We start from the raw sequence: 16799 nt of genomic DNA, 5'->3' as shown, positions 1-16799 counted from the left end.
ATTATAACATGACTGCAAAGTTCAAACTTGCTCTGAAACCTACAGAAAACTCTGGACTAACAGCTAAATGAGTGAACTACTTCAATCATACAAGTGCAGCCACAGCAGGGATAACTTTGTGGAAGTAATTCATTTTTTTTTATTTGCAAGTATTTTATGGAAGACAGCACAAGAGACAGATAGAAAACAATATACTGGAAGTTTTGATTCTTAAGTTCCTGCAAGCATCGATCAAAGTCAAGTATTTTAAGCCAGGGCTATCTTAAATTTCACTGCCAGTTTTCTTCATTGAGTGATACTGGATGGCCAAATCCAGTTGGTGACTTCATCACTCATTAAACTTCAAAAACACCTCTAGTTCATTTTAAAGGCACAATACAGTTAAAAATGTGTCAGGTTTCCATCACATGAAGTGTTAAAGGTGAATTCTTGAGTGTATATTCATTACAAGTGCTCTAGTACATACAAAAATCTTTTAAAACCTTGTCAGTCAAATGGTTCATTGAACTCCTGAGAAACTTTAGTGAGGATGTGGAAAGAAGAATAATTCTGATAAATGCTGACAGTTATTTACTACTTGTATGACAGAAGGTGACAGTAAATGTCTGAAAACTTTTGAACTCTCATGCAGAAGCCTGCTTCTTGCTGTCTGCAACTAGCAATGGGCTGGCTGGAAATCTGGTGACTGGCTGGCTAAAGTGGTACTTAGTGAATCCTCCAATTAAATAAACACGAGACAAAGCCACCAATTCAAAGGCAGATCATTGTATTTCTGCACAGACTGTTTAAACAGGAAGCAGGACTGGATTGGGAAGAACCTGGAAATTAAAAAAAGCCTGGAAACAGGGGAGACCTACAGAAACATATACCTAGGGACTGGCCAGGCATCTTGGCCAGTGACACCTAAGCCTACATGCAACATGCAAGCAGCTAACGTGGCACAAAACCAACACCTTCCTCCCAATCTTCCCCAGACAAGCAGCAATCTCCCCAGTGAGAATTTAAGATAGAATGGATACAACTCTGCAAAACTGGGTATCACAGTTCAATCTTACACCCAGAAACATTAACAAAACTGTACATGATACAGCCAAAGAAGAAAGTGATAATTATCACTGATAAAGCTGAAGATGAAATATGAACAAGACCCACAAAAAAAGGAGAAAATCCAAGCAGTTAATGTAAGTTTTCCATCAGGGCACCCACAAAGAAGAATACTCTAACTTCTTGATATCTTCTGGATGCAGCTTCCAGCCAGTCAACATCAGGTTCCACCTTCCATTTGCGTTACTTGAACTTCTTATAAATAATTCCTTGCAAGCTTCCCCAACAGTCATGTTTAAATAGTGTTGAGCTAATTCTAGTCAAAAGGGATCTCAGACTCCCTAGTCAAGTTTCAGTACCTACTATCAGTGTTTGAATACATTTCTGTCCTTTCAAATGTCTCACTGGTAGCAAACCAACTGACTGCTATTAGTTGAGCAGACTTCACTGCATATTTGCAGATTGTGATCAAGCTACATCAGACATTCTTCCAGGTTGCCACATAAACATGTATATTATTGGAGCAGCTGGCACAGAAGGCTTTTTAAAAGACTTCAGTTTCGTTTGTTCCTGTAAGATCCCCAACACCAGTTCCTTGTGTTCATACATTAACTACGCAACTCACCTAAGACTTCTTGAAATACCAGAACTAAATTAAAATTCCGAAGTTCCTGAGAGCCTGCTGCTCTTAAATACTCCAGGAAGCAGACTGTTTTTGAAATAACTGAATGAAAAACTGTCAGTTTTAAGAGCTTACAAACATGTGAGTAGGACATTATATTAATAATTCCCCTACATTTCAATAATTATTTAACAATGAGTCTTATAAAAAGATTACCTAAGTTACATTTCCATGTGTTTGCATGGACTATAATTTCTCTCAGGTAGCATTAGAAGTTTAAAAACGTGTACTTGTAAACATTTTCTTTCAGAGTCTGTCAAAGAATATCTGGAGATATCTTTCAGCCTTAGAAATATAGCTCAGTAACTATATAGTTAAAATAACATTACTTTACAAAGACAACACAAATGACAAAAATATTTATGAACTGTGTTTATATAAACATATTGGCTTGTAAACAAGTTGACCACATTTACATTAAATATTGAAAGAAAACTTCAAACTAGACAATTTGCATTAACGAGAAAAATAAGTTAAAAATTAATCACATCTTAATTATTCTGTTGGTTATTACTAAGTCAGGCACCTGGCAGTTTCAGAACTGATCTGTACTAAAACACTGCAACAATGCTGAATATTGTCATTTACACTAATTATTTCCTTTGATAGAGCAAAAGCCACCTCATAGTTGAGGATTCCCATGGTAACTCAGTGGGGATAACAGTATGAAAATGACTTACTCTTCACAGACTGGGAACTCACCACTCAAGTGGATGTTTCTGGCATACTTACAGGACAGTCTCTTGTTAACTATAGCTTTATATGGGAATCCCAGAAATGCCAGCAAAAATAAATGCAAAAGTTAAGTCACATCCTTATGAAAGTGAAAACCTCATCCAAATCTTTCTGGTAATGTTTGCACCAGCTGTTTTGCAGGATTTCAGCTAGTTTTATTTCTGAGCTTGAATAAAAAAAGTCCTACAAGTTAGGCATGACAGTATTTAAGAAAACCTAAGTTAACAGAAAAGCATCATGAATTATGAAATAGTTACAATAGTTCATCAAATTATACATCAGAAAGTTACATATACATTTAATCATAAAACAATATTTTCTATATATTATTCAAACCCAACTTCAATATTTGTTCTGATATAACAGTGATACTCAAAAAGTGATATTCAGTTTTTTACCCCTTTAAGTGAGTACACTTATTTCCTCTATTTTTATAGGTGCAAGGATGCTTATTTGGATACCAATTCCACATTGGTATGACTTTCAACATAACTTTAAATTACATTTTTCCATCTTGAATGCAAAAGGCTATCAACGGTAATAAACAGACAGTTCATCATCACTCATGTCTGAATCATCTTCATCCACTTCACCTTCAATGACTGATTTCTTGCCTTTGCAGCATGAAACAATTAATCCAATTAAGAAGACCTGCAAATTTAAAATAAGTAAAAGTTACCTTTACTCAATTAAGGGGCATACAAGGGCAATATATGTAAAATGAAATGGCAGTGTGGTGATGCAAATGATTCAATGACAACTACTGTAAATCATCCATCCTGATTCAGGGATCTTTATAATCAAAGTACTTACTGCAATGAACGCCCAGTTCCCAAAGTAATAGGCAGCACTGAAGAACCAAAATTTATGAAGGAAGAGGTATGTCCGAGTAACAATACACTGATCTAGAAGGAAAGCAAATAGTGCTGATTAACACAGAACAAACAAAAATCAGTTAATTCCAATTTGTAAGATAATAATTCAACAGTTTTGGAGACTATTCAGCTCTGCAGAACAATTACATTTCATTAAATCAAATTTACTCTCCTCTACAAAGGAGGTATAGAAGAGGGATATTTGTTATTATGGGAGAGAATGTGAAAACAGGTAACACTGAGCCAAGAGTTACAGATAACCCCATTACTATTGGGTGCAATTTCTCCTACAGATGTGTCAGTTATTGCCTATTCTGACAGATCCTACTCACTTCCCATTTTAGATCAACTGTAGCTAAGGAGATACAAAGCAGATTCTGTATTAAAAACCACATTTCAGTACTTAGAAAAAAATGTCTCCACCAGCATTGCATAACTTTGGTAAAAATCAAAGTCAATTACAATGTTGGGTCATGTAAGCAAAAAACCCCACCACATACTGGGCCTTTTGTGACCCAAATGGCAGAGGACGTATTTGTACCCGACCCAAAACCTGACAGTACTGGTTAAATCTTAAGAGGAGTAACATCATAAATAAGACTACTCAAGTATTCTTCTCCATTATGACATGGCAGATTTTAACAGAATTAAGATTCAAATTGTCAAAGCATTTTTAAGACTGCAGACAGGTAGCATAAAGGCTTGTGTGAGACACTGAGCCTGTAACATTCGAGATTATGTCAGAGGGCAGCCAGCAGGACACGTGAGCCACTTGATGGATCTCTCCAGTGCAAGGAGAGCTGCACTGAGTTCATGCTAAGGGTGTAACACAATCCACTGTTTTTATAATTTACTATGCTTCAAAGCTCATTTCAGAGCAGAAGTTGGTTATCTAAACAATTTGAACACTAGAGAAAGCAAGCAACCCAGAATTTGCCCGTTCTTCCCTCATTTCTGACCCGAGGTTTGGAAATACCCACTAACTGCAGTTGAAGTACAGACTTCCCATCTCCTGAAGCTGGGAGTGACACACAGCTGCTTATATAGTTTAACCTTTATCAGCCATCTAACAAGCTAGCAAACTGACAATCATCAGTTTCTGAAGGTTAATATTTAAAGATTCAACTTCCACATTAGGTAACAAGCTGCTTTAATAATACCACATATTATAGCACACTGTTTCTTGGGGAGAGAAGAGTTAGGAATTAAGGACATGTCTTTCAGGAAGGTCTGCTGCTTGACCTTGCCAAGATGATCCCCCCAAACCAAATCCCTATAGTGTCTTAAATGATTGTATCCAGATAGAGAAACATCTCCATTCCTTCAATGGTTCTCCAATGAGTTACACTTTATAAAACTAACAGAACAATTATAAATACTACGTTAATACTAGTTTATGCAGCAGACTGATTTCTGGAATCTATTACACAGTATCAGCAGACAAAAAAGAAGTTAAACTGGGATTTCACAACTACTAGACATAAGGGATAGAACACACAAACAGGCACATTCTGTAGATAATTAAAGTGCAAAACAGCTTAATTAGAGAAAGCATGTTTCTCCACTAACACATACAGAGTGAAAGTACAAGGAAGGAATTTGGCTAAACTAATCCTTCCTGGTTTTTCAGACTAGATCACAGTTATGCAGAGAAATCTGTTTTTTCACCTTCCCTTTAACACCAGCCAGTAGTACTTACCCTACAAAATGGGAAAAAAAATTGTCAAGTAGCACACCACTCAAAACATTCCTTTATTCACTAGCATGACATGTCCATAGAAAAGGTGAAGTTTGAGAAGAAAGAAAGAAATGGCGGCAAAGTGAAGATGCTTCATAATTGCAGATAGTATTGTCAACACCATCTGCAGCATTCCAGCTGGTTACTTGAATTAAAAAACAGCTAAGAGACTTTCAGATGGCTCTCTACAGTAATTGGATTAAATAGATGATGGTAAATATTTTAGAACAGTTTGACCTTGAGAAAGCATTTCTATGGAATATGTCATAAGTTCAGCTAACTAAATTTTAGTTATTTCTTCTGAACTAAGATTTTACTAAATAGGCTGACATAACACAACGTTTTTAATCAACATATTCTGCCATATAACATAATCTAGCATGTTAGATATTGACAGAATAATGAATAACCTGAATTAAGATAACTATTTGTTATTCAGAATGGATCACTGCAAATATTACTGACATCTCCTGATCATTTAGAACAAAAGTGTATACATGGAAAGCTACCAAGCCTCTGATAGATAACTGCCACCACTTTAAGAATACAGTATATTATGTAGTGCAGACCAAAGCCAAACAGTCAGGATTCCAGACAAAGCAATTTTTTAAACAAAGGATGACAAGCGCTAATAGCCACAACTACCTGAAGAGTCAACTATATTTTACTTCAAGTCCACTGATGAAGTTTTTAATTCCAGTGAGTTAGAAAACCCTTAGACTCAATGTACTAATATTTTCAAACAAAGGCTTCTTCTGAGAAGTGAATTAGCTAGTTTTAGATGAATTACAAGGATAAACACATCTGTTGATAAACAAATCTTAAAGCCTAAAAAGTCATTTCATGCACTGAAAACTCAAATTATGAGAACTTATTTACAGATAATGCGGTCTGTCTTTTCTGTATCTCAAAATATAGTAAGCTTTCACAGAAGCACACAGAAGGAAAGTTTCTTAGAGTTTTCGAAGAGTTACAAACTGTTGTGAAGAACATAGTTTAAACACACTGGCATTCTTTGAAAGTCAATACCAAGGTGCACACTTGTTGTACCTCTTCATTAATCAACTGGACAATGAAACAGATTATATCCTCTGTAAGTGTGTAGATCAAACTGGGGAGAAGTGAGGAGCAGAGGCACAACACACTAGATGGTAAGATTCAGAGGAAGCCTATTTTTCCAGCTCCTTGAAACAGTCCTCCAACTTCAAGAGGCAGAAGTCCCGCACCTGGAACAGTGACACCATGCAACGGTGCAGGCTGAAGGCTGAACAGATACAAAGCAACTTTGTAGAAAGTGACCTCATGTCCCAGTAGACAAGCAGAATGTGTAGTTACCAGTGTTCACCCTGCAACTCAAAAGTTTAACTGAATACCAGGCTTCACTAACAGCCAGCAGGTCCAGGGAAGCGATCGCTTCCTTCTACTCCGACTGGAACTGCATTTGCAATAGCGCCACTTTGGGCTCCTCAGTAAAGAAGCAGCACTAACGTACTGGAGCAACTCCAGCAGAGAACCACTGCAACAGCTGGAGCATATAGTGTACAATGAAGATGCATTTGTTCAGCTTGAGGTAAAGGTGTTGGCAGATGTGTGACACCTCTGCTATCTAGTGGGGGCCTACAAAATACAGGGCAAGATTCTTCCTAGACCTGCACCAAAGGACCACAGATGACAGTTGCAGCAAGAAATAGTCCTATTAGATAATAGGAGAAGCTTCCCCATCATAGTTAAGGATTCAAGAAGGCTACTCAAAGCAGTTTGAGTCTACATCTGTGAAGACATTCACAACTGGATAGACCTGAGCAATCTGCATTCCTTGACCCTGCTGGGAGGTTGTAACAGACTACCTCTTGAGGTCCTGTGTGTGCTCAGAATCACTGCAATTCATATTACATGAAGGCAGATGTAGAGACAACACAGATAGATCTAACACTAAACATGGTATTTTGGATGGAAAACCCCAACTGATAATGAAGTTTACATGCCCATTTCAGTAGAAACTAGTTTTGCTTAAAATACACTCAAAACTACTTCCAAAGAAAAACCTGCAGCTTTACTGTGCTAGAATGTATAGGCATTGCATATTTCAAATCCTAAAAGCACTGAAGGCACAGCTTCAGGTATCCAAGAACAGCCTTGCTGCCAATCATTCAAAAGCTGTGCTGCAAAAGCAGCTGCTGCTTGCAGTCCAGCTTGCAACATAAGCTTCAAGAAAGTGTTTGGTGTGTTTCCAAACTTATACATCAAGTTCCAGAAGGTTTGAGATTTCACCTGGGGAAGTGTATTTAAGGGAAAACCTGCATGTCTTCTGTACAAGCATTACTTCTGGGCTTTCATCTGGCCTCAGTTTAAATCTAACTTGGACAGGAACATTTATATGGGATGGTGGTTAATGCACATCTCTGGTACCTTAGATCCAGAAGAACTTAAACAGTTGTGACATCTTCAACACATTCTTTCTAGGGTTTTGTTGATTTCCAGTATTTCTTACTGTGCTACAATGACACACCTATTTTACTATTTACTGACACCCCTGTATGCTTCACTTGAGTTATATGACTTAAGACAACCAGCATGTTGTATTACAGAACAAACAACATTCCCATAGGCCAAAGCAGTTCGACATTACAATAAAACAAGTCAACTGCCTCTAAGTTGTTTTTAAAGAGGCTCATGTTTTCTTACTATAGCTTTCCTGCAACAACGCTAAAATGCATTTTATAAATACAGTAAATAACCACAGCAAGAACAGTTGGCTTCAGATGCTGTAACTCGTGGAACACAGCTGGACAGACCACTCCCAAACACCTCCTTAAAGCTTATCTGGCACCTACAAGTAGTATCAATATTAAATGTTTCTCTGCCACAGTGTATCAGTATTTTAAAGGAAGCGAGAAAAACACTAGGATTCCGATGAACTAGGCAGGTACAGGGCAAAGATTTCAGGCTTGAAAACAGCCACAGAGAAACTTGCCTTTACTTAGCAGAAACAGCAGAAGATGAAGCAGCCTTTGGTTTATTTTACTTGAAAGATCTATGATAGTAAACATTTTACTGGATGGTAGAATGATTCCCAGATAGGTATGCCCCTTAACCAACTCACGAAGGTAAACTATGGGCTCTGACAAAGCCTTGTTATTTTTATAACAGCAACATTTTCTTTGCAGTGATGTATGTAATGCTTTCTCAAACTTCAAAATAAAAGGAATTTCTTAACTGGATATCTCATCTTGGACAAGAGAAGTACTGTAACTCAAACCACTTATGAAAGACTACAGAAGTGTGTAAGACCCTTGTATTGGCTATAGAGTACACAGAATAAGAGTCCTATTACTTAATTTTGTCTTGCAAGTCAACATTTCATTAGGGAAACCATGCAAAGAGTTATAGCCAATTTATAGTAATCAAACTGACCAAAAAAGTTAAGTAACTTTGCCCATACAAAGCAACTGTACAAGGAATGTAATGGCCCACAAAAACATATGACACCAGCTAGGTAAGAAACCAAGTGACATCTAATGGTCTAAGACCCATACAGCCATATTCTACATTCATCACTGCATAATGTCCAATTAATTTTTGTCTCAAAAAGCAGTGACACTTCCACTTCTAGCATAAATACCTGTTGAGTGATCAGAATCCCTTTAGACCATTGAGAGGAAGGAATGCTTCAGTAAGCAATCTGTTTCTTTGGAAGCGGCTGTAACAGCTGCCCCCAACCACAAATGCAGTATTTTTCTTTTCTTGTTGGCTAAGTAGGACAAATGACTATGCTCTTAGTTGCCTGTTACTCAGCAGTTTCTGTACATCACCACTTATTCCATATTCTTCTCTGCTGCGATACATATATACAAACACACAAAATTCATACTAGCCCCATTCAGCTGTTGAGCCTGCCTTTGCACTTCACAATCCAGCCCCTCTGCTGCTGCTGCTTCTCTGGTTTCGCTAGCTAAAAATCCATCTGCTATTATACAAAGCTTTTACAACTTTTAGTTTGTGGCATCCCATACCAGTTACCTCTTTTCCTCAGCTAACTTCTTACAGAAATTGCTTAAACTCTTTGTCCCTCACTCAGCTTTCACAATGCAAGTACTACAGAGCTTCACCACTGCTTGCCTCAAGGTTAACCTTGCAACAAACTTACACCTTTGATCCCTTATCTGACTGCCACTCATGTTGGAAAACATACTACTGGAATTGGATCATTCATATAGCAAGGATCTGAAAACATTTCCCAACTGGTTGTATGTAGCTACAACAGCTCCCCATTTAAAGCGATGTGAATCACTAAGCTTCCAACATTTCAAGCTGACAGCACTTTGAAGTACTAGAATGCACTACAGAAGCGTATCACACACTCAGATGTAAAACAATAGTTTGCAGCTATCTACAAGCTTTTTAAATACAGATCTAACATGCAAGCACAAAAAGCTGTCTACTGTTTCATCCCAGTTGTTTGGTTTTGCCTTTTTTTTTTGCTTAGCTGGAAGTGGTAGTGAGATGGCACCTAAGAGACCTGTAGAAACCAAAAGTTTAGCTGGATAATAGTCTAAAAGCCTACCTTATTCAACAAGAGCTGCTCAGTAATTTGGAATCAAATCCTGCCAAAGGAAAAGATTTAGCATACTAAGGAGAAGACAGGAACTTGGAAACCAGGGACTAATGAGGAACCTGGAAAAACTTATCTGGCACAAGCTATCATAGAAGGGAAACTCTGCTTTTTCCAGTGACCCAAATTACGGATAAGGTGCATCTGTATGCATATGTAGGCATATTGCATATCCGCAAATCAAACCCAACCTGATGTAAACCTAGATAGCCAGAAAATTATGTAATCAATGTGAATCAGCCTGATTTTATAACAAATGGTCAGATCTGATTTTGTAACGAGTTACAAATCTGGATAACTGGTACCTATTTGCAGTTACTGTGCAGTACATTAACTACTGAAGCAGTCATACAAGTTCTTGATTATAACTACACACTATGAACGTTTACATTAAATGGTTCAAGAATCTGCAAGTCCCCCCAGTGCTAGCAGGACTTCATAGCATAAGGAGGCTTCCAGTAAGATCCTCCAATGTTTTGTGCTGAAAACCGAAGAAAGAAGTCACTTGTCAAAGTTTCTGAATGTTAAATAACGAGAACAGAGTCCTGTTGAGTGATCTGGGTCACATAAACATTTTTTCCAAGAGTCAAATATAAATAGAGTGGCATGGATGAACAGGAAATGCAGGATTTAGTTGCAGAAGGAGGGTACTAGATCTTACAAACATGCGCAAACAAGCTTAGCTAAACATAGGCAAGAGTTCGCACCACTTCCCTCTATACATTCAAAGAGCCTAGCAGTCCTCTTTTTGCCATTTTAGATTTGAAGTTCATTCTAGCACAGCTATGGCATTACAATGGAAAATTGCACACAGCTATAAGGTTTCTATTTTAGTTTGGTTACAGAGAATCTGTGAGGGTGCCAAGATCTGCATGTATTAACTGACTAGAGAAAAACCATTTAATGAGATTCAAAGAGCTAAACCTGTTAATCTCATTTTTTGTAAGTTTAAAGGATGACTGGATTTTAATATTTATTAAATACCTTTGAGTGAAGAAAATACTAATACTACAAGGCCATGTGTATAGTGCATTAACAGCATTAACCAACAACTAAAATCTGAAGTCATGTTAATTACAAAGAGAAATAACGTCCTTTTTCTACAGGGAAGCAATAAACCACTGTATTAACCTGCAGAGGGAAAGTGTTCTGTGTTTGTTGAAACTAGATTACCTTTTGAAACACTGTACAGTTTCGGTTATCTACAAACACTGGCCAGATGAATTTGAACACAAGTAATGTAATCGCTACTTCTTGCCTTTAAATCTGACTTAAATTTGAACTTCTGCAAGAGATGTTTTCTGCATCTCCCTTGAACATCTTATTTTTAAGTAACTAAAGGCAAGCAATTCTTAAAGACATAGCTATTAAAAAAACTTGGAAGGCAACACCCTAGGGATGAACATGAATGCAAGATTCCAGAAAGCAAGTAGGCAATGGACAGCATAATTTTCATTCTAATCAAAACACTTGCCATTAGCTGTCTACCACATTTTACAGTATCAGCTCGATACAAGCCTAAATCTGCAGTTCAAACTTCTCCTTGAAGCTACGTTACATCACTTGACCTTCAATGTTAACCTCATTTTTGTTGTGCCCTTTCTACTTGCCTCATACTGTCTTCAGCTGACCACTTAAGAAGGATGTCTGTCCTGTGTGAGAATTCATTGTTTTCCCCATCCTGAGATCATGCTACATGGAAAAGAACTTGGAGAATGGGAAAGATGATATTTTAACAGATTGATTTTGACCCCTTAATATCCCTACATGGACTACCTCATATTCTGTCTGTAGACAGAAGTATTTATAGTCAGTTAACACTCACAGAAGCATTTGACAAAAGGAGGGCAACTTTCAGTGCTGGAAAGTCTTGCTTATTGTCTGGAAAACAAAGTCACTTATAACCATCATTAGAGTCAAACTTAGAAGACCCAATGCCATTTTTAAAATAAGTTGGATGTGTTATTAGTGATTTTCTTATTAATGATGCTCTGAAAACAATGGCTTCCTTCTCATCCTTTCCCATCTTCTGCCTCCTTCAGACATATAATTTATGTTAGATATGATTGTAATCCAGTCAGGTTTCTCTCACAGTTCAGATAGGATTTGCCCAGCCCAATGCAATTCATCCAACCTTAGCTGCAGGACATGTCTTAGTGACAAATACCATCTTCATGAATTGATCCTTTCTAATTCTATTGGGCAAGCCATATTTGAGGCTAGACAGGAAACAGCTGTATGTAGCTTCACCAGCTGTAGTTACAGGCTGCTGTCCAAGCTTTCTGCATGACTGTTCTTGAGCATGTTATATAGTGAATTTATCACCTGTCTGTACTAAGATAAAAAGATGATTACACCAGCAGAAGTAGCTTCCAACATTTCATCAAAAATATTTTCAATACATGTTGTAAATTAACATTTCTCAGTGATGAAAAGATTTGGTGGCATTGCTACTTATAGAGGGATCAAATATGATGTCTTCTTCTGGTAAGGATCATTTTGTAGACAAAATGTTGGTAGGTTTCTTACTCAAAGGGGTTCTTACACTTAGTTCATTATTTCCTTTTAAGAATGGGCGCATACCCCTCAATCCTTTGCAAGAAGCTTCAACTCTTATTCCAGAGTACTGATAATACCAGGGAATCTCACTTTACTGTTGGGCTTAAATCCAACACGCAATAGAATCACAGAATTGTCTAGGTTGGAAAAGACCTAGAAGATCATCCAGTCCAACCATTAACCTAACACTGACAGTTCTCAACTACTCCACATCCCTAAGCGCTATGTTGACTCTACTCTTAAACACCTCCAGGGATGGGGACTCCACCACCTCCCTGGGCAGCCCATTCCAACGCCTAACAACTCGTTCTGTAAAGAAATACTTCCTAATATCCAGTCTAAACCTTCCCTGGAGCAACTTGAGGCCATTCCCTCTTGTCCTATCGCTTATTACTTGGTTAGAGAGACTCATCCCCAGCTCTCTGCAACCTCCTTTCAGGTAGATGTAGAGGGCGATGAGGTCTCCCCTCAGCCTCCTCTTCTCCAGACTAAACAACCCCAGTTCCCTCAGCCGTTCCTCATACGACATGTGCTCCAGACCCTTCACCAGCTTCGTTTCCCTTCTCTGGACACGCTCAAGTAATTCAATGTCCTTTTTGTAGTGAGAGGCCCAAAACTGAACACAGTAATTGAGGTGCGGCCTCACCAGTGCCGAGTACAGGGGTAAGATCCCTTCCCTGTCCCTGCTGGCCACGCTATTTCTGATCCAAGCCAGGATGCCATTGGCCTTCTTGGCCACCTGGGCACACTGCTGGCTCATGTTCACCCGGCTGTCAATCAACACCCCCAGGTCCCTCTCTGACTGGCAGCTCTCCAGCCACTCCTCCCCAAGCCTGTAGCACTGCTGGGGGTTGTTGTGGCTGAAGTGCAGCACCCGGCATTTGGCCTTATTGAAGGTCATACAGTTGGCCTTAGCCCATTGATCCAGCCTGTCCAGATCTCTCTGCAGAGCCTCCCTACCCTCAAGCAGATCAACACTCCCACCCAACTTGGTGTCATCTGCAAATTTACTGAGTTTAGAATGTTGATCCACAAAGAAAATATGCAATTGCTTTACTGCTAAACTCCATTTAACATTTCAGAGTATTTAGTAAATGCAGCCTCTTCTCTCTCCAGTTACAATCTCTTGGAGGAAGAGGAGGGGTAGTTCAGAGCAGCTCATTTCTCCACAGTGGTAGGGAGAGAAAAGAAATGTAGGAAATGATGCTTCTGCAACTGCGCATCCACAAACAATGTACTGCAGAAAGATTTATGGCACTCTTAGCTACTCATACTATTTACAGATGTCAAACACGGCTTTCTGCAGTCAAACATGCACTATTGTGCTTATTTATATTGAGTTCTCGTGATTATAGAGGACTTAAATTGTGTTAGGTATACGCAGAGATTCAGAGTAAAGTACTAGTAATGTCAGTCAGTAAAGTAACAGGACAATAGATAAAGTTCTCACTAAAATCCTCATTTAGGCTTTTTCTAAGGCGTTTTACAACCGTGCAAATTAATTCATTTAAAACAACCATGTGGAAGTGGTAATCTATGGCCATAAGACACATAATACAAAATTACTGATTTAATACGAAATCACTAATATTGAAGGTTCTGAGCAACTTGCTTGTGCTTTCGTTTTGCATGCCTCCTGGATTTCTCTGATGGAGAAAACAAATACACTCCTGTTTTGACATTCATATTTGGGGTTCCTTTTCAGCTTGAGTAATGTCTACATATAGCCTTTATTCAGCATAAAGTCTGAAGTCTTGCACTTGTCAGCTGAAAGTCAACAAGACAGGTCTATAAGGCACAGAAATAACTAGCACAGTAAGTCCTGCTCAGTTCAGAGTCTTAGACATGAAGATAACCTTTTTTCTTTCCTACTTTACATGCAGTTGGAGTCTATGCAAAAGACCCAGCAGATAGACTGTACCCAGCACTTCACAGGCCTTGGGCAAGGCTCATTTCACCAATTAAGGAAATGAGACAATCCAAGGGGGATTCATAGCACATTATGCATTTAAAGTGAAAGATGCTTAAAAAACAACTTTCACAGTTTTCTGATCTAGAAAGAGGCAGACAGTGTTTATCAGATCTCATAATTAAGCTTGGGAAAAGTCTTCTATACAGGCTTGCAGCTGAGTTATTTACATTAATCTCATTAACCTGTTTAGCTAAACCTATACCAAGTTTTCAATGCATTAGTCCAGCTGCAAGAGTCTTAATCCCATAATTGAACTCCTTTGCTTTACCTTATGCTCAACTGAACTGTGGACCCAACAGTTCAGCTGGCGTTATCCTTGAAAACAATGATCAAATGAGGTCTTTGCCCAACTGTATTGAACACTGAAAACTATTTTTACCTATAACAAATATATTAAATTTCCTGCTCCAAAAGACTATTTAAGAAGCTTTTAAAAAGTTTGTTAACCAGCACACGAGCCTTTTGTGAAAGATATATTTAAATATAACTAAGAAAAGGTACTTCACTGAGTTAGAAGATGTAGCCTGCTCTATTACTTTTCGGCTTCTGTTCTGTTTCATGTAGTCATGCTATTACAGCCTCTGGCATTCAGTATAAAGCAGATATACCTCCTGCATACCAGGAGTAAAAAGACAAGCTTTGCTGCATGGAAGCAGACAAAATAATGCTAAAATCCCACAAATTATATATTTAATCATACATACTTAATCTTATAAAAACCACACTTTTAACTGCCTTATGTTTCTCCCAAAACTGTAATTGTACTTTTCATCAAGCAAAACACTTGCTTAAAAAGCATATATAGAAAACACTAGCCTATTAAATCCTGAAGTTCTAATAATACTGAAGCTTTTGAGAGTATTAGTTACTACAACAAGGTCAGATCAGATCTCTTCTACTATCTCCGAAAGAAAAAATGGACTTAGTTACAGTAAGAGATCATATCTACAACATCTGAGTATTCAGTAAGACAGAGCAGATTGCTATAAGCTTATCTATCAGCACAGCCATTAAAAGGTTTGTTTTAGGTTTAAGGAAAAACACCTGTTAGAATTAATTCAGTTTAAATAATACAAAAAAGTGCTGAGAAGACAAATCAATATTTGCATTTAGTTCCAGTTGAGTGGTTTACATAAGATAAAATCCTAGCACCAGAGAAGTCAATAAAAACTACAAGTGCTTGGCCAACCTTTATCTTAATTTGAAGTTAGTCACATCTACTTTTGCTCTATATCTTGTATCCTTAAAAACAATAGAACTTGTATTAAAAAAACCTAGCTTCTACCTTTGAAAGACGTTTCACTTGTAAACATGTTCTAGCTGATCACAGGGCTTAAGAGCAGCATCTACAACAGTTATTTTCATTATCAGGTATTAAAAATGGCAGATATTCCAAGGCAAGCATTACATTTCCACTTTCTAAAACTGACTAGATGAAATAGTGAATGAAGTGTTTTCACTAATGCAACTTTCTTTTAAAGTTGAGCATTACAAAAGAAACTTTTCTTTCATTTATAAAAACACTTTAATGGCCTGACTGTATCTCTAGTTAACAGAACTGCACTATAGCCTTTTGATCATATTAACGTTCACATTTAAGAAATATCCATCTATCTACTACTTACATTAGGCTAGCATAGGACAGCTTATCAATACCTTCTCCACCTCTTCCCTATTAAGAAAGGAGAACATGACTCAAAGATACTCATGTGCAACAACACATTAATGATGACAAACCAAAGCCATCATTTACACAGGCCAGCTCTTGTGTTCAGCACATCAGAAACACTAGTTTTAAGCATCAACTATATTGTTTCCATGGATCAAAGCAAATTAGGGGAAAAAAAAAATCACTCAGTGTTCAAAGTACTCAAAATATCATCAAGCATAGGTGGAATTTAGGTAGTTTCAGTCAAACCCCAGTTCCTATGATTAAGCAAAGTCTGAGGAAATCAGACTATTTTAATTTCTCCCAGAAAAATCAAGACTAATGAGCTTATCAATGCCAGTGAGTATATTCTTCTCCCAGCAAATACTAGGCAAGCCAAGAAACTGTTTACAAGAAACAAAGATCTGTACAACCTGCTCATTTTGAAAGATGACAGGTTTTGCTCTTCTAAACTGCCACAGAAGAGTTTCTATTTTTAATCACAAAAATATGTCAGCTTAAATACGATTTGAACAATTACATTTGTCAAAATATCAAAACACTTAAAACCGCATTAAGTCTAAAAATAGCCATCAAAAATAAAGGTGGATGAATGATTTAAATATGGGGGAGAGGAGAAAAAAACCATCCCCCTTGGGAAACAATATGAACCACCAGGAACAAGACTAACACCTACATACTAAATTTGAAGAAGAGTTTAAATACAAGGGAAACACCTTGCAAAAAGAGACCACAGCCTGATAGACTGGGAACAAAGAACTAGTGATCCAGTTTTCTCCACTAGCATTTAAATTGTTTAAAATTAAATATTATTTTTCCCAATAACACAAGTAGAAAGAAAACCCGGGAGCTGCTAAGATCTTCTGGAAGCATAGTCAGAACTCAGTAGATACAGAATACTGATAAGATGAGA

The 16799-nt window shown here is 37.7% G+C and overlaps 1 protein-coding gene across 2 annotated transcripts in view; it reads right to left on the bottom strand.

Annotated features, from left to right (window-relative positions):
* Positions 1–2083: 2083 nt before the first annotated feature.
* The window catches only part of LMBRD1 (LMBR1 domain containing 1), an 89096-nt gene continuing 74380 nt past the window's right edge, over positions 2084–16799 (bottom strand). For both annotated transcript variants that reach the window (XM_074819818.1, XM_074819820.1), the window contains exons 15-16: positions 3275–3366; positions 2084–3112 (exon numbers count right to left, since the gene is read on the bottom strand). In XM_074819818.1, coding sequence (XP_074675919.1) covers positions 2993–3112; positions 3275–3366 — 212 coding nt within the window. In that variant the 3' untranslated portion in view covers positions 2084–2992. The remainder of the gene's footprint in view (positions 3113–3274; positions 3367–16799) is intronic.

Source organism: Strix aluco, chromosome 3 (assembly GCF_031877795.1).
Source record: "Strix aluco isolate bStrAlu1 chromosome 3, bStrAlu1.hap1, whole genome shotgun sequence".
NCBI lineage: Eukaryota > Metazoa > Chordata > Aves > Strigiformes > Strigidae > Strix > Strix aluco.
This window is presented reverse-complemented; position numbering and strand designations above follow the sequence as displayed.